The sequence below is a fragment of the Rhizophagus irregularis genome, chromosome 1 (assembly GCF_026210795.1).
Source record: "Rhizophagus irregularis chromosome 1, complete sequence".
Taxonomy (NCBI): Eukaryota; Fungi; Glomeromycota; class Glomeromycetes; order Glomerales; family Glomeraceae; genus Rhizophagus; species Rhizophagus irregularis.
This window is the reverse complement of record NC_089429.1, coordinates 7,153,142-7,171,330: the sequence shown is the minus strand read 5'-3', so window position 1 is coordinate 7,171,330 and position 18,189 is coordinate 7,153,142. Positions and strand designations below refer to the sequence as shown.

Here is an 18,189-nt window from a genome sequence, read left to right as displayed (position 1 = left end):
AAATGTTGTGAAATTTGTATATGTCAAATTTTTAAAAATGAATAATAAATTATTTACATTTTACTGTTAAAAATAACATCTGATTCATTGAATTTAGAGACATAAAAATACTGCAATTAGATGTATCTTGATAATATGAATCCATTGAATCATAAATTATTAAATTCTATTCACTGGTTATTGAAATAATGTGATTTAACTTTATGAAGTAATTCGTTTTTTATTTTTAAAAATTTAGCAAATACAAATTTTATAAAGTTTTCTTCCCTATTAAATCTAGAAAGATGAAATATGATTCATTAGATTTGTTTTATTAAGGTACATTATATCTATTATTTTCATGTCTCTAGGATTGATGGATCAAAAGTTATTTGCATTTTACTGTTTTTAGACATTTAATGATAACTTCTGATTTATTGAACTTATAGATTTAAAATGCTGTGATTAGATGTGTCTCAATTAGACGAATCCAATGAATTATAAATCATTAAATTCTGATTACTGGATGTCAAAATAATGTGATTTAATGGTCATTTTTTAGAATTACTCAAATACTTTTGGCAGGTAAGTGTATATAGATTGATATACCTATCATATTTTTTTAATAAAGCTTATTAATTCCTTTAAGGATAATTATAAAAAAAAAAAATTATTAAAAATTTAAAACTACCAATATTAATTAAAATTCAAATTTATTAGTAGTAAAAATAATTTTTATAAAAATTTATATATATTATATAAATTATAAAACAAATACTTATTAATAGTAGTGCAATAATTTTATAATATAAATTTTACTTATTAATTATAATAAAAATTTTAATTTCAATATAATTTATATATATAATTTAAAATTCTTATAATTATACTAATTTAAATTTTTTTTTTTTGTTATTTTCAAAATATAATTCTATTACTTTAATTAAAACTATTTAAATATTAATCTTTATAAGTGTAAGAAAACTTCAGATAAATTTAAAATAAGTTATAATTTGATTTTACTACTAATATTTTAAAAAAAGTTTATTTAAATCTGATTACTAAATTTTAAAATAATTACAAAATTAAAATAATAAAAAATATTAATTTTAATATAATTAATTATAAGTTTTATATTAAATATTTGAAGTTCTAATATAAATATAATATTTATTAAGAAAATCATCATAGTATTAACTTTCAAATTTTTTATTCTTTTATTTACTAATTTTTGACTATAATTTTATTACTTTAGTTAAATAAAATTAATTTTCTTTATTAATTAAAAGTTATTTAGTAAAAACAAATTACTTATATATTAATTTTTATGCATATTATCGCTGTTTTCTTTTTAGTGTGATCTAGTTAAAATAATAATAAAAAAAGATGAATTTTAGAAACCTGTGATTACTAAAATTTTATTGTATTTTCAGGTAGAGAAGATGCAAATATAAGCTGAAAATGCAATAAAATTTTAGTAATTACAAGTTTTAAAGTAAGTTTACTTATAAGTAACTTTTAAAGCATAAATGTTACACAAATTTTTAAGGAGTCACTTATATGTAAGTAAACTTACTTTAAAACTTGTGATTACTAAAATTTTATTGCATTTTCAGCTTGTATTTGCACCCTCTCTACCTAAAAATACAATAAAATCTTAGTAATCACAGATTTAAAAAATTCACCTTTTTTAATTATTATTTTAGCTAGATCACACTAAAAAGAAAAAGGCGATAATATAATACTTATGGGAAAAATTATATTTTTCATAATAGCATTAACTTTAAAATTTTTTTTTTATTATTATTATACTCAAAGGGAGCAGTATTCCTTATTTAAAGGAAAAGTTACAAGAACCAAATCCTATTCTAAATAGATTATACCCTACCCGCCTGCAGATATATCCCATGCCACACCGCTGAAACTAAATTGTAAATATAAACCTAGTATACCAAAATTTGAATTGATTAAAATTAAACATTATAACTAATCTGAGAAATAAAATAAAAATAAGACTATAAATAATAAATAAATCTACAGGTTCCAATCTCTAAATAAAGATCAAAATTCCCAATTTAACCCTTCTAACGATTTTGTTGAGCGAATAATCCTGCTTGATCCATCATCTTTCGGAGGGACCTGGCGAAACATTCAGCTGGCTTGATTAGAGTACCTCCTCTAGAGTCGACAATGTTACGCATTGGGCCGTCGTACGTTTCAAATTCATCACTGTTTGACCGTGGTTTACGCCGGACAGAGTTGTTATGTTTGTTGTTACTGACCGATCTGTTCATTAAGGTGGAGATACCGTTTGTACTTTCCCACTGAACGGTCAACTGACATCTGGAAGTCCACCATTCTATGAAAATCTGGGTAACATGATAGTTAGCAATTTGGTACAAAATGTAATACATTTATTCCTGGTAAAATTAAACAGTTTTGACGCTTTATTCGTCATGGATGCGTCGATTTTTCCTTTTATTGCATCCTGAAAGATCGATGAAAACCCCTCTGAAGTCACAGAAATTCCAATTAATCTTTTGAGAAAATTGTCCGCTTGCTGTTGATTTAAAATTTAAGTCTCTTTGTAGTATGGTAAGCAGGGACGAGTGAAAATTGCCGCTTTGGCTTTAAAATTTAAGTCTCTTTGTAGTATGGTAAGCAGGGACGAGTGAAATTGCCGCTTTGGCTTCTATTGCTCTGTGTCCTGTACATGAACCAATATGTGCTACCTTTCATCTTCTATATTACACATTGGGCAAGTGAAATTTTTGTACAGCGTTGGAACGTAATTGGAGCAGTTTTCCTATCGGTAATAGGTTGTTCAGCAATTTTTTAACCCAAAACGCCCAGAATTTGTTGCGAATAGAACTTGTGCATTTGAAATGTTTGACTTATTTCACAGCGTTCCATGTGACATCCCAGTCGTAATCTTTATACGATCTATTAAGGCATCTTGATTACAGTCCATTGCGCGTCATTAAAAAATTGTATCATGTTCTTAATATTATCGATCGTTGGTAAAAAGTTTATATCATCGTGGGCTAGGTTGAATTGAGTCGAAGGGCTAGTACTAGCGAGTTTGGCTAATTCATCTACTTTCTCGTTCCATATATACCCACTGTGTCCTTTTACTTTATGTTCTAAATCTAAATTACCCTTTCTAACTACTCTAAAAATTCTATATAATAATAAAAAATTATTTCTAACTAAAATTTCTCGGTCTGGTGCCTAATATTCCATTAATTGCTTGTATCGCTGCCGCGTTGTCTGTATATATGAGCACTTTCGATCCATTTGAACAAGTAAGTAACGCCAGTAAAATTGTATATATTTCCGCCCTGGTCGAAGATGGCCAATTGTCAATGCGCGACACAACATGTTGTTCTGTTGTAATTTCAATAAAATGCTGCGCCTTGCGCTACCTCATTAGTATTTGGGTCCCATTTGATGTTCGATCTAGCATTGCTGTCTATGATACTACCATGGGAGCGTTTTTTAAGACTACCATCGGTATAAAATTTTAGTTGACTTAGTGTTAACAAACGTTTTTTGGCGTCCATTAAAGTCTTAGCTAAATCCGAAGAGCCGAACCTTATATCTATTAACCGATCTTGGTCAATTACTATAGCCGGCGTGGAGGCGATATCCGATTCACTGTACTCTATTGATTCACTGATTGATGTCGGAGACGAATCGTCATTGGTGCAATGAGACTGGGCTTCCATCTGCGTATTGATTGTTGGTTGATATCACACAAAGGCAATTTGTTGTAATTAAGTTTAGCGGGGTATTTGTCGCAAAGTTGCCATCTTTGTGCGTCACATTAAGTGTTCTTGCCGATTTTCTAGGAATGTCAAGTGTTAAACTGCGAGCTGGCTTTTCAAGTTGGTATAAATTACCCAAATGTGGATCAAAACTAGCTATGTTCCAGATTTCTACGGATAACATATCCTTCTTGTGTGATTTCATAGTAATTTTGGCTACTTGGTATTCTTTTCTTCTTTTGAATACAATCCATTCTTTGTTTCGCCTGTCTTTGGATGGGATCGGTAGATGATCATTAATGATCATTAAAGAAGGCTGGGGGATTATACCTTAAACCGTCCTTAAGTAATCTCGAGCTGTCGTTTTGCGAGAACAACCATTCTAGGTGCTTGAACCAGATTGCTTTTTTCCCTTTGGCTGACAGTCTGGAGAGGAGTCTTGATTGAGCCCATGTTATCATATGTCGTCCATCATGCGTTACAAGTTGGTGGGCAAAGAATAGGGGGTATTTATCCGCCGGTTTATTCATCTTTAATAACGATGACGGGTGAAATAGTTAATCCATTCATCGAGTATGGTTCTATTGACCTTCTATCCTGAACGAGTCTTTCACACGATTTGTATTAAGTTTAGACCAAGGTCAATGGCTTTGAAAACGTCCCTATATTTTAAAATTGCTGAAAAAATATCAGTCGTGCATCGCGCTTGAATTTAACCTTGTCTGAGCCTAATCAGGGTTGTATCTGTGGCGGTGTTTGATGAATTCAGGATTTTAATAAAATTTGTAATATGTACTGCCAAACCCAATATTTCCTTCATGAAATAAGATTGAGTTAGAACTGGACTTTACTATTCCTATCGTATGCTTAACGAATGATAATATGGGTTTTTCCATTCCTTTTGACTATCAGTGTCTGACTGAGATATGCTATCTGAGGTAAAGGACTTTATTAGTTAAATAAACTACATGAGCAATCGATAGCAATTTCTTCCCTACTGTTTGTAAGAAGATATCTCGGATTTATACAATCCTTTGTTTGTTTAATAATCTGGCCCTTTTGCTGTCAAGAAGACCCCTAGATAACGAACTTCCCCGCCTGTGATCCTGATGATATCATTTTATGAATCCCCAAGTAAACTTTATTCTCCGTTATGGATAATGGTGAGTTGAAAAATGACAAGTCACATTTTTTGATATTGATAAATATATCCATTGTGCTATAAAATGAGTTCGCTATGTTCAGAATTACTTGCATACGTTCTTTGGAGGTTTCAATGAACGCTGTGTCATCCATATAAGCTGCTACTGCCACTGAATTATTGTATTTAACCCACGTATTCGGGTTGGCAGGATCGGTGGGCATACACAGCTGATTTCATAACCAATATGGTTTCTGTTTTGTTGTATCTCTCGTTGTGATCGCTTTGAGCAGAGGATCATAGTAGATTCGCCTATTAAAGGGGATAGACTATCGCCTTGATCTATCCCATCCCCTGCTGTGAAAGAAGGTGTAGTTCCAAAGGCTGTAAGTATCTGGGCTTTTCGGTTAGTAAAGAGCCTAATAATTAAGGTGATCAAACGATCTGGGAGGTTCAGGCGTTGGCGCGTTGTAGCGCTAAATTCAGTCCTTTCATGCTGATGGAGTCAAAGGCATTGGATATATCTTGAAACATAATCCATAATTGTTTGTTGTTGGTTTTTGCATCTTCAATTAAAGTATTAATTATCTGTATTGGGGTGGTTGTGGAGTCTCCGGGGAGTCCACAATAATTTTGCTGTCACAATATTTTCCTAAACGAATACTTATTGTTTTGGTTAATAACTTTCTAAAATTGTCCAAAAGCGCGATAGGTCTAACGTTTGCCATGTTATAGCTGAATTTTTCTGGTTTTGGAATCGGAATAATGGTCGAGAATTTCCAATTGTATTGTTAGGTAGATTACCCATTGTCAGTATAAGATTTAGGGCGCATCTAATTAAATTCTGTAATCTTGGAGGTAATTTTTTAATCATAATATAATAACTCCTATGACTCCTGCTGCTGATTTTTCGTTTACACTTTTCAAGATCGTATCCCATTCCTCATCATCAATTTCTGTGAGTACTTCATCAAAAACCTGTTCATTCTGAGTCACTGGTTCATATATCTTTTGCCAAAAAGGTGGCATATCATGGATTGATGAGAAACTGACCCTCCTTTTTCTGAACTGATGTGAATAGAGGCTATTGCTTGTTCCGATATGTCGTCTGGTGATATTAACAACTCGAGGGGTGCACTTTTAGCAGTCGATCAATAGGAATTGATTTTTCAACGAATTATTGATCCATTTGGATTGATCGCTCTCAATTTGTTGGATCCTCTTTTCTATTGCTTCTGATATTTCGGTACGTTGCTTGGCTAGCATTTTAGCTCGTTCATGCTTTTGACGGGCCTTAAGTACCGCTTTTACCTGATCTACCCAAGTGGTTGTTAATGGTACAAGATTTGGGTTTAGATAGGTTTCGTCCACGTCCGGATAGTCTGTATTATATTTTGTGGCTATGGAAACCAATCGCTGAGCTCCTGACTTAAGTCATGTGCATTATTATTATCTTGGCGTGGGTTGGCCGCCTCATTCAGCATGAGAATCAACCACCTTGCTAAGTTTCGCGTGTATTTTCGGGTTGAAATAATTTGTTGTTAGTTACTTTCGATCTTTTTTCTTGTGTGGGAAAGTAGCGCGCGCTGTGTCCACTAGTGTCTCGGTAATATAATTCCATGTAAATTCTATATTGTCTTGAATAGTCTTACTATCGTTACTTTCTTTTGCATTAGCAATATCCGCTCTCAGTCTGTTCCATGTCTCGGGTTAACTTTTAAATTTTCTTTTTTCTATTATTGATTTTTTAAAAGGGAAAATTTAGATCTCGCCATGTGTAATGTTTGTAATGTTTAAATCTCGCCTTTATTCCAAAAAAGGATATTTTGTACGCTGATCATTTAATTCTGGCTAGAATTAAATACGTCACGTGATTTAATGAAAAAACCCCCCCCCCGAAAAAAAGTTCTTTGATGCTTTAAGTGAACTTGCCCATTCCAATTGTTAGCATAGTCCTAGTTTTTCAAATAGTCTGATCGAAGAGTGAGGTCCTGTAAGGGATGAAGTTCTGAATTCTATACATGTATACTAGTAGTCAGGCATGTAAATGCTTCCACACTTTTATTTGTAATAGTTTTGGTACTACCACTCTTTTAGTAATAAAATAAATAAATAAATAAATTTAAGTGAACTTGCAAAGTAGAGGAAAAATACATATAATAGACATTTTAAAAAGTTTGTATATTAAAAGTTTTTTTTTTATTATAAAATATTAAAATGTGAAATCTTAACATCATATATATGGGAAGGAAGGGAAATGAGATATATATTTTCCCTTTTTAAAATTATTTTTTTTAAAAAAATGATTTATTAATTTATTTAAAAGTAAGGTTCATTTCTTTATATAAATATATGAAATATATGGGTTTTATATAGTAAAATCTATAACAATTATTTATTAATATTATGTAATGTTAAAATCAAATAAAAACTCAGTTAATTGCAAAAAAATTTATATTTTATTAAGGATAGAGGGATTGATATAGCTGATCATATGGCTAAAAAAAAAAATCATTTTTTTTTTACTTTGCTATAAAGAAAACTCCCTCAATATTCTATGTAAAACTGTTTAAAAGTACTCTTTAGAAAGCTAGAGTTTCTGTCTTTCAAATAAACTTTAGCAAAGTATAGTACAAATAAGGTTTATGACAAAATATTACACTATAAAGTTGTCATTAAGTTGCGAATCTCCTATGGTAAGTTGCGAATCACCTAGAAAACATATCTTCAAATCAACTTGAAACTTATAAAACTTTACAAGCTAATAGTATAATAAAAAAAAAATATTTTATATCAAAAAATCATTGTGCATTACTTATTCAAATAAAATTTTTTATTAATACCATTTTATTTTTTTATTATTAGTCATATTTGCTTTTAAAAGTCCAAATACACTCAAAAAAACTAATAGCAAATGATTAAATGTTTTAATAAATAAAATGAAGTGCATGTATATACTCTTTTTAAATGTGTATTTAACAAAATTCATATGGTAGTTTGTGAGAAATCATAAATTTTTCATCTGCTTTTGCTCGTTTTATAGTCACGTAATGATCTACATTTTTTAGTCCATTATTGTATACACACCCCTACTATAAATTACCAGATTTTTTTACTATTTGTAGAATTTATGCGTAAAATTCAAAATTTTATATATATATAAAAAAATTTTTTCACTTAATAATTAAATATTTTTTTTTTCTTAAAATAAAATATCGAATATGAAGTTTATTATATAAAAAATTTGGACCAATAAAATTAATATTTAGTATGTCCACCTTTAGCCTTTATTACTCGCCAAATCGATAGGTAAGCTTAAAATTAGGTGGTGTAATGTTTCTATGCTTATTTTTCTCCATTCCTCCACTACTTACTAATTAACTCCTGTTTAGATTTAGGCAAAGGCTTCCTTTTTCGTACCTGATGATCCAAATGGTCCCACAAGTTCTCAATCGGGTTTAGATCTGGGCTTTGCGTCACCCAGTCTAACATTGGAACATTATGCGTTCTCATCCACCAAATACTATAATTTGATGTATGACATGAAGCTCCATCTTGCTGAAATATGGAACCAGGGGTAATTATTTACCTATAGTATAAAGTGATTAGCTAAAACGTTGACGTAATCGTCATTCATGTTTCCATCATCACAATGAAAGTCCACGTCATATTAGCAAAACACACCCCAAACATCACTGAACCCCCTCCAAACTTAACTGTAGGTTGAATACAATCTTTATTGTAGGCTTCTCCAGGACTTCTCCACACTTTTACTCGACCATTTGATTCAAAAAGAGCAAATCTTGATTCGTCAGACCATACTACCTGTTTCCACTCATCTTCCCAATTTTGTTTTTCTCTAGCCCATCTCAATCGATCTTTTCATTGTTTTTCAGTTAAAAGAGGTTTCTTATGTGTAGAATAACTGCTAATACCTACTCCATGAAGATATCTTCTAACTGTACTTTGATGCAAAGTTGTGTTAAGGCTGGAGTTTAATCTGTTTGTTATATCACCTAGAGGAGAAAACCGATCAGTACGAACAATACGTCGTAGAACTCGTGTATCATGTTGAGTTAAAATTTTTGGCCACCCAGAACATTTCTTAGGTATTGCAGAGCCTGTTTCTTTATATCTTTTGATAGTATCACTTACTGTACTGGTAGGTATATCAAGCTGAGTGGAAATAATTTTTTGTTTGACGCCACTCAAATAAGCACTAATAATCTGCTCACGTTTATTAGTTGCTGACAGTTCATTTCCACGTATTTAAGACTAGAAGAGTAACAAAAACATTTTTTTTTTATTTCTTTGTTTATATGTGCGATAGGGAGAAATTGCAGATTGTGACACTGATGTGCCGATTCACGTGACAAAAATCCGGTAATTTATGGTAGGGGTGTGTATATGTTGTGGCGTAAATACACTCTACCCTTAACTAATTACATAATAAATTTTATTAAATTTACAGTATATTTAAAAAGTAGTTAACTACTTCAATAATTTTAAAAAAATTTTAATTACTTATTAATATTTTTAAGAAAATAAATAATTTTATTCAAATATTAAAAAATTAATCTAATTATTACTTTACAAAATATTTGATATTTTATATTTAAATAGTAATATAGAAAACTAAAAAAAAATTAAATAATATCAATAATAATTTTTATTTGAATTCTCAAATCTTAATAAAGTTTTTAATAAATTTATTACTATATATATAAATAATATTTTTTTTTTTTTTTCTGCAGCGCATTTGCAGTTTTATTAAAGTAAAAAAATAAAGAAAATATATACAAAGTAAAATTTCCTAATAACTACTTTAATATAATCAAACTACAAACCACTCGTCATACCGGTAGTACCCCACGTATATACTGTCGAGTGATTGTTTGACTCTGTAAGTAGACTTCATTTAGTAACGGGTCATTTTAGCCATAAAGGCCTTATCTTCAATGTCTGGTGATCACAGGACCCAATATATAAATAATATAAATGCACTATTTATTTGTAAAGTATTAGAAAGTTTTAATTAATTTAAAAATAAAATATTTATAACTTTTATTAACTTGCTTTTGGTTTAATTTTATAAATAAAGTAATAAACTATACTAAAATTATATTATTTGATAAAGCTTAACTCTAAAACTTAAAAGTAAAGTTTTGTTTAAGTTTTCTTATAACAAATCTAAATTTAACAATTTTTACTATGATTTTCATATAATCACATAATTTGGTATACCTATTTTTAAACAATTTTTTTTATATACTATTAATTTTAAAAAATATAATTATTTTGGAAAAACCATACAAAATAAACCATTCCAAATTAATAATTAGTTTAATGCCTTTTTAAGCTGAAAAATTTGAGGAAAAAAAAGGAATAATTTTAAAAAATAATATTTAAATATATTAAAATTTTCAGAAAATCAGAAATATTTGGTATTATTTAAAAATTTTTAAAAAAAGAAGAGGTGTTTTAAACATATGTGAATATAATTTCCTTTTAAATTTTCAAAAATAAGGAGGAGAATATTAAATTAAAATTGCCTAATTTTTGTAGATTATTATGTATTAAATATAACTACTTTAAAAATTTTGCTTTTTGATAAGTAAAATAATAGATGACCAAAAAATTTATGTAATAGTTAATTGTTATTTATTTAGTATTAAACAATAAATTATTACATATTAAAAAATCTATATATATCAGATATTTAAATAATATATTTCATAAAATCTAAAAATAGTATTTGTACAGTTTATGTAGATTTTTTTACACAAATCTACATAAAAAACATCTGATATACATTTTTACATGCAAATGCTTTTATAATATAAATTGTTTTTTGATTAACAAAGTCAATAAAAATTACATTAAATAGTAGTAATTTTTTTTACACAAGTCAACTTTCTACCATAACGTACTTACGTACATGTGGATGTCACAAATTTCTTTTTTTAAAATTTTTAATTTATATATATTTGTTTATCGAAGCCTTGATTTTTTTGTGAGGAAGTGCATGCTAGTGTTTCGGGCGAAACTGAAACTAAATTCTTGATGAAACTTCCTGTTTTTCTCGTTTATGATATTGTTTCATTTGATGCATTAATAATTCTTTACGTTCAGCCTTTTTTCCCAAATGTGCTCAGCAAATTTCTGAAATATTTTATTTGATATAAATAATTTTACAATGATATTCCTTTAAAAAAAATAAATTATATGATTTACACGTTAAATAATTCATATTACGTAATAATTTTTTTTAAATTTTTATCTATTACTATAATCATTGGGAAAATACATAATTCGAAATAATATAATTATGTAATTCACTATTAAATACTAAATTATTAATAAACAAATTGTAATTTTAATTACGTTATAATAAAAAAAACCTATTGTAAACTTTGATGACATCCACCTGTAACCTGTAATAACAATCTGAGACCAAAGCCAGAGGGAGGTAACACTGCTGGCGAAAAATCCGATAGGTAATTTTTTAATTGCAGCTCCAAGTTTTAGATTGTATAGTAACTTGTATGGATGCAGTATAATCAGGGTATACAGTGACCCATCCAATGTTTTGATAATAGAAAAGTATTTCATTTTATGTAATTTAAATTACACGAGAAAAAAAATCGCAGTAGTATAAAAAGAATTGTTTCCAGGTATGTCTATAAATGATTATGTTTCAGAAAATATTATACCAATAGAAAAAAGCTAATCTTTATCCGCGACACAAATGGCGGGCACATGTGTTTTACCATTGTCTTTACGGTCGCATATATTTTTTAACATTGTTCTTTATCAAAGTTTTATCAACTATTAAACAAAACTTAATTTAACTCGTGTCAAATTAGGGATCACAGAAATATACGTTCGGTTTATTTGTTTTTCCCGCTACATTATAAATAGACCGTGATCAAGCTTCATTAAAAAATCAACAAGAAAAAAAAATAAAAAATAATTCTTTTCCAAATTAAAAATTATTTAAAAATGAATCTCAAACAACACTTACACACTAATTTCACTTTTTCTAAATAAAAATTATCGTACTACCATATATCGATGAATTATTGAGCGTTGCTTGATAATTTCTAAACCGGGGTGCGATGATATTTTAATATCCCCTCATCGCACCTTGTAAAAAAACTTTTCTTGTAGTAAATCGTATTTGATTTACTACATTTCTTAAAATTATTCTATTTTCATATAGATTATAATATTTCTAAAATCTATTAAATTATTTCCACGATACATTTCTTTAAAATTATTCTATTTCTACAATAATATTTCTAAAATTATTTTATTATCTCATTTGAGATGAAAATTTTATTTATTCAATTCAAAAATAAAAATTTATTTTTCACATTTCTCCCATATAATTACACGATTCTAAACCTAAATTATTTTAACCCTAAAAAAATTTATCCCGTGTCTGAGTTTCTTCGGAATTTAAAACTAGAATACCGTTGATCGTATTCAATACTTTATGGCATAATATTATTGGTTAAATAAAATAAATCGTAGTTAATCGGTTAATCGAATTCTTAAAATATAAAATGTAGTCAGAATTCATATTCTTCTTTGTTTTAAAATATTCTATGTATTTCAGAGTCAACCCTGTCATATTATTAGTTCATTTGTCGTTGTACGATCTGCATCATTTGTCAAAGTTATTGTACAAAAAACACAAAAAACTGAATTCAGGAACAATGAATAAACATATAAAAAATTTAATTGATTAGGAACATAATTATTTATCTTATTTTATTGTTCCCTTTCTAAATTTTCGTTTCATTTTTTTATTTGTGTAAAACAGTTATTACTAAAGGCATAAAAATTATTAAGTTTAATTTGATAGTGCGATAAGAAATCTATTTTTAGTAAATATTTACTGTAAATCACATCAGTCTTTCAAAGGTCTATTGTTCCATTAATCTTTATTGGTTCACCGTGAATATTCTATTTCGACTCAGAGAAGAATCAACTCAGAAGAATCAACTCAACTCAGGTTTTTTGCCGTCTGAATAACCGATAGGTTGAAAATACGGACCGCGTCGCTTATTACACAGCATCCACATTTTCCGTTATCATTTATAATCTATGGCATTGTTCTCAACCAATAGTTTATTTATTGATTTATGGCTAAAAATGGTTTAATTAGGGATCTAGGTTTCTCAATTGTTTACTTTATTCTTTAATCTTTAATCCATATTGTAATACAAAGAGATTGCGAAGTAAAATTGGAGAGAAAAATTGTTTCACAACCTTGTTAGAGGCTTTTCTGCTTCTGAGAAAATAAAAAGCTGACCATATGATAATGTCAATGCGTGAATAGCAACAAGAAATAAAAAAGGCTAACGTTCCGGATAATAAATTTAAATTTAAATCCACCATTTATATAGTAGTTAGTAGTGGCGCAACAATTACGATAATTAGATAACGGCTCTATCCTGTTCTATCCAGATCGAAATACTATAATATGGACTCAATTTATTTTTTATTAAAATTGGTGCATAATTACTAATTTATGATCTAAATCTGTTGAATTTTTTATTAATATTATTTTTTACGTTAAGTACTATACTTCGTTTTTTTACTTTTATTTTCATTTTTATTTTTAGATTCCACGTGATTACGTAGTCCTATTATATATATACTGACGGTTATCTCTTATGAAAAATATGGGTTTATTTTTGCAAATTATAAAACTGATACTATTATAATGTGAAAGTATTATAATAAACTATATACTATATCATCATTAATATTTATTTTGATAATATTAAGGTAATTATAAAAATTAATTCATCCTTTTTTTTATTAGGGATGATAAAGGAAATTTTAATCTAATAAATAAAGGAAAACATTATTTGCAAAGTCCATTTGATTATCTTTTCATATTTCCTATAATTATGGTATTATAATATATAGTATTATAATTGCAAATTTAACAGATATCAATATAAAATCAGAACCTAATGAATACATTAATTATTTAAATTTACATCTAAAATTTATATATTTTTATTAAACCTAAAATAAATAAGTTATTATAAAGTTTAACTAAATGGACGGAGTCTTGTATTTACCAGTATTTAATAAGTATTAAAAATTTGCATTTATTAACTGTTAAGTAATAAAAAAATTAATACTTAAATACTGCAATATTTTATTATTTATTAAATAGTTAATTTTTTAAGCATTTTTTTAATACTTTAATTTAATACTTATAGGCACTTTTTTAACACATCTTGTATTTAATAAGTGTTATTTATAAATATTTAATAAATGCTTTGATAAACATTATGATAATAAAATAAATACTTTATAGATTTTAAGTATAAATTTAGTTTTGTTATATGATATATATTATATAATAAAAATAAATAGTTAACAGATTAATAAATAACAGGATAAAATAAAATAACAACAATTCATTTTTAGATTTACTAAAACAAATTTAGATTTTTAAATTTAATTTGTAATAATAGGATACTGATACAATTCACATTTAAGTTTAATTAGAATATATATTAAAATTTTTCAAAAGTTGTGTATTATAGGGGTGTTTTCAAAATTTTATTATCCTATATACCTTTATTTTAATACAACTAGTGATTTGATTTTAATAAATTTATATTATTGGATTCATCTTGATGAAAGGATTTTAATGATAGTAAATCACTTTTCTAGCTTCAATATTAACAGAATTATGTTATAAAATATATTTTTACTTTGATACTTAAAGTTTATTTGTAAATTATATTAGTATTATTTGGGTTCTATAGTAATATTAGTAGACCAGTTCATTTTTAATTGTTTGAGAATTAATACAAATATGATGCACCAATTTTTAATTTAATTAACTTATTTTGATTATAAAAAATTTTTTTTCTTCAAAAAATGACATATTAATAAACTATTAAAAATTTATTAATAAATTTTTTTATTAAATCAAGTCAAGTTTTTGATGATTCTGATAATAAATCAAATAATTATAATTCTAAAGAAGAACTATTTAATGCTAAAAATAATGAAATAATTTTTCTTGAATTATGTATTTTACTAGATTTTATCTCATTATTTAAAGTTACATTTTCAAAGTAATATTGCTAAATCTAAAGAGTAATAGTACTTAATTGTTTCTAAATATGATAATATTAGATTTAAAAAAATTATGAGAATGGATTCTCAAAACTTTTAAAATCTTATAACTAATATTGAAACATATTTAATTTTTCAATCAACTGGTAATAAATAGTAAACTTCAGTTGAATTACAACTAGCTATTTTTTTATAAAGAATTAGTAAAGAATGAAATTTTTAGTATATATTTACACATGTTATGGTATATCAAAAAGTACTGTTTTCTCTATTGTAAGAAAGTCATGTTAGCTATTCTTTCATTAAAAAATTTATTAGTTATATGGCCAACAGAATAAATAAAAAAGATGGTTTGTTTAGGCTTTAAAGATATTGGAGGATTTGGCAATATTATTGGTACTATTGATGGTAATCATATAATCTTACTATTAAAACAACCTGAAATATATTGGAATCAAGGTATTGTTAATTATCATAGTATTTTTATTTATTATAAAATAGGATAGCCAGAATTAGTTCATAATGTAAAGATATATCAAAATTCATTTTTTTTTATCAAAATGTTTTTACATTTATAAAAAAGAATAGGATTATTTATTAGGAGACTTAGCATATTTATTATCTAATTTTCTTATTAAACCTTTTACTAATACTCAAAATAATTTACAAATACAATTTAATATTACATTATGTAGTAGTGAAAAATGCTTTTGGTAGACTTAAAAATAGATTTGGTTGTTTAAAAGAATTAAATATTAGAAAAATATCAACTGCAGTTTGTTTAACTGAATGTTGTATAATTTTACATAATTTTTTGGAATCAAATAATGATAATTGTAATGATAATGATAATAGTAATAATAGTAATGATAATAATAATAGTAATAACAGTGATGATAGTGATTATGATAATGATTATAATTATATATTAAAAAGAGCAGGAGAAATGAAAAAGATTTTATTATATTATAAAACTAAAAACTAACATATTACATTAATCTCTAATCCCTTCCCCTTTAAATCAAATTCCATTTTCATTCTTACCTTTTACGCTCTCTTTTATATGCCAATCTTTCTTGTTAACTCATAACTTTTATCTAATTTTTCCTTTCTAACATCATTTTCTGCTCCCAAATTTTTTCACGTGTTTGATTCATTTCAGTTATTGCTTCAGTCATAACTTCATAATTATTTTTGTTCTTTTGTTTTTTATTATTTACCTTTTTAGTTTCGATAATATCTGTTGACTTATTATTATTAGCCAAAAATGAAGGTGATATATTTTCACGTGTTTCAAAAATTATATCTAGCATATCATACCATTCCCAATCTTTACGTTCCACTTCAGATTGATTATTATACTTCTTCACACTTTCGTATTTTCTTATTAAGTGTGCAATTTTATCTTGAATAAATAATTAAAAGATTAATTAAAAGAATTAAGATATTTGCTTAAAATAAAAAACTTACTTTTTATTGCAATTGCATCTTTATTTGGTAAAATATTCTTTACCATATTATTATAAAATTTAGTTTTATTTCCTTTAGACCAAGATGTGAAATTTTCTTGAAGATAATCAAGTAAAATCTCAATTTCACTATTCTTCCAACCAGATTTTTCGATAGGTTCTTGATCTTTGTCATCGTCATCTTTTTTCTTAGATTGTTTAGAAATACTTGTCTTTTTAGGTTGAGAAATTTTATCATCATTTCTAATCTAAAATAAAATTCAATAAATATTTATATTCACAGTTAAAATATGCATTACAAAACTTACCATTAAAGTGGAAGACAAATGAGGTATTTGATATTGCTCTTGAAAAGGAGGATGTTGAGAAGGAAAGATACGTTGCTTTTGCTTTTGAAGCTGACTTTGCTGCTGGTGCTGCTGAGGAGGTTCAGAAAGAACACTTTGCTGTTGCTGTTGAGGTTGAAGAATGATATTTTGTGGTTGTGGTTCAGTAAGAACTGGTTTAGGTAAAATTAAACGCGGTTTTCGTGAAACTAAACGCGTTTTCTTTTGAGCTTCAGCTCCATAAGAAGAAGCAGAAGAGTTAGGACGTTTAGTTGAAGTTTTTCCGTTAAATTGTAATTGATTCATGTTCTTTTAAAACTTTGTTAAAATCGTATTTTTTTCGTGTTGTTTTTTTTCGTGTTTTTTACGCAGTCGGGTACTCATAAAAATTTGATCAACCTTTTTTAAGTTCGGAATTCGGATCGTTGATCAACTCGTTGATCAGGTCACGCAATTTGTCAGCCAATAATTATCAACAATTATCAACTCAAAACCCGATCAAAAATCCGAACGATCAGAAATGAACTGGTCTAGTGACACTCAGTGAATAAAATTCAATAAATGTCACGTGTAATTTGCGGAAAACAAAATTGATCCCGCAATTATTTTCAAACATATTTTGCACAAATTTTTTATTTGTAATTTGTATTATTTGCTCATTAAATTCATGTTTAATAAATTTATAACTCAAATTACCAAATTTACAGCAATATTAATAACCTAATTTAAACTGAGGTAATTGTGCTCAATGATTATATGCCGCTTCAAAATCAAATAAATCTAATGACGGTCCATTAATTAAAATATTTAGATAAAAATGAAGTGTTTCCAATTTCATCTTATTCTGTAACTTATTTTTAATTAAATTTTGACGTGAAAAAACTCTTTCTATTGAAGCATTGGAAAGTGGAATTATTAAAATAATATGAATAATTTTTGAGGTATTAGGATATAAAGAAGAAAATTTGTTGTTGAAAAAATTCTAAACCATTGTTCAACAAATTTGAACTCTCTAAAATTAGTTATAAACTGTCGTACAAACACCCATTCCTTTTCTAATTCTTTTTTATCAATTATTGGTTCGTAAACATTACCTGATTACCATCTTCATCAACTTTTTGGCTACCATAAAATTCACTGATAATTTTAATCTCTTTTTCGCCATACTGATTAATTAAAGCTTGAGTTAAAGGTAATTGTTGTGCATCAAAAATCCGCATTGAATGATAAAATTCAGAATTGGGAAATCTTTTTTTTAATATTCTGAATCATAGATAAGGAAAATTGTGAATGAAATATTTTGTGCGATTTGCGCACAGATCATAGTCACGTGCATTTTGTGAAAATCTTGTATCATACACTGGTGACACTTAAAGGAATACAAATCTAAA

At 27.0% G+C, this 18,189-nt stretch overlaps 4 protein-coding genes across 4 annotated transcripts; 1 reads left to right on the top strand and 3 right to left on the bottom strand.

The window, feature by feature from the left end:
- Positions 1 to 2,063: 2,063 nt before the first annotated feature.
- Positions 2,064 to 2,273, bottom strand: OCT59_001439 (uncharacterized protein; the record flags this gene model as incomplete). Its single annotated transcript, XM_066139568.1, has 1 exon — positions 2,064 to 2,273. One exon carries the CDS (start codon positions 2,271 to 2,273, stop codon positions 2,064 to 2,066), a length of 210 nt encoding a protein of 69 aa, XP_065988963.1.
- Positions 2,274 to 3,377: 1,104 nt separating this feature from the next.
- On the bottom strand, positions 3,378 to 4,276 carry OCT59_001438 (uncharacterized protein; the record flags this gene model as incomplete). Its single annotated transcript, XM_066139567.1, has 4 exons — positions 3,378 to 3,483; positions 3,574 to 3,707; positions 3,805 to 4,012; positions 4,077 to 4,276. 4 exons carry the CDS (start codon positions 4,274 to 4,276, stop codon positions 3,378 to 3,380), a joined length of 648 nt encoding a protein of 215 aa, XP_065988962.1.
- Positions 4,277 to 15,350: 11,074 nt separating this feature from the next.
- On the top strand, positions 15,351 to 15,988 carry OCT59_001437 (uncharacterized protein; the record flags this gene model as incomplete). The annotated part of the gene is made up of 2 exons (XM_066139566.1): positions 15,351 to 15,462; positions 15,699 to 15,988. The coding sequence occupies 2 exons, from the start codon at positions 15,351 to 15,353 to the stop codon at positions 15,986 to 15,988; spliced, it is 402 nt and encodes a 133-aa protein (XP_065988961.1).
- Positions 15,925 to 17,197, bottom strand: OCT59_001436 (uncharacterized protein). Its single transcript, XM_025315759.2, has 3 exons — positions 16,781 to 17,197; positions 16,474 to 16,720; positions 15,925 to 16,408 (listed from the first exon to the last, which is right to left on the bottom strand). Exons 1-3 carry the CDS (start codon positions 17,102 to 17,104, stop codon positions 16,101 to 16,103), a joined length of 879 nt encoding a protein of 292 aa, XP_025182083.1. The 5' UTR covers positions 17,105 to 17,197; the 3' UTR covers positions 15,925 to 16,100.
- Positions 17,198 to 18,189: the final 992 nt, after the last annotated feature.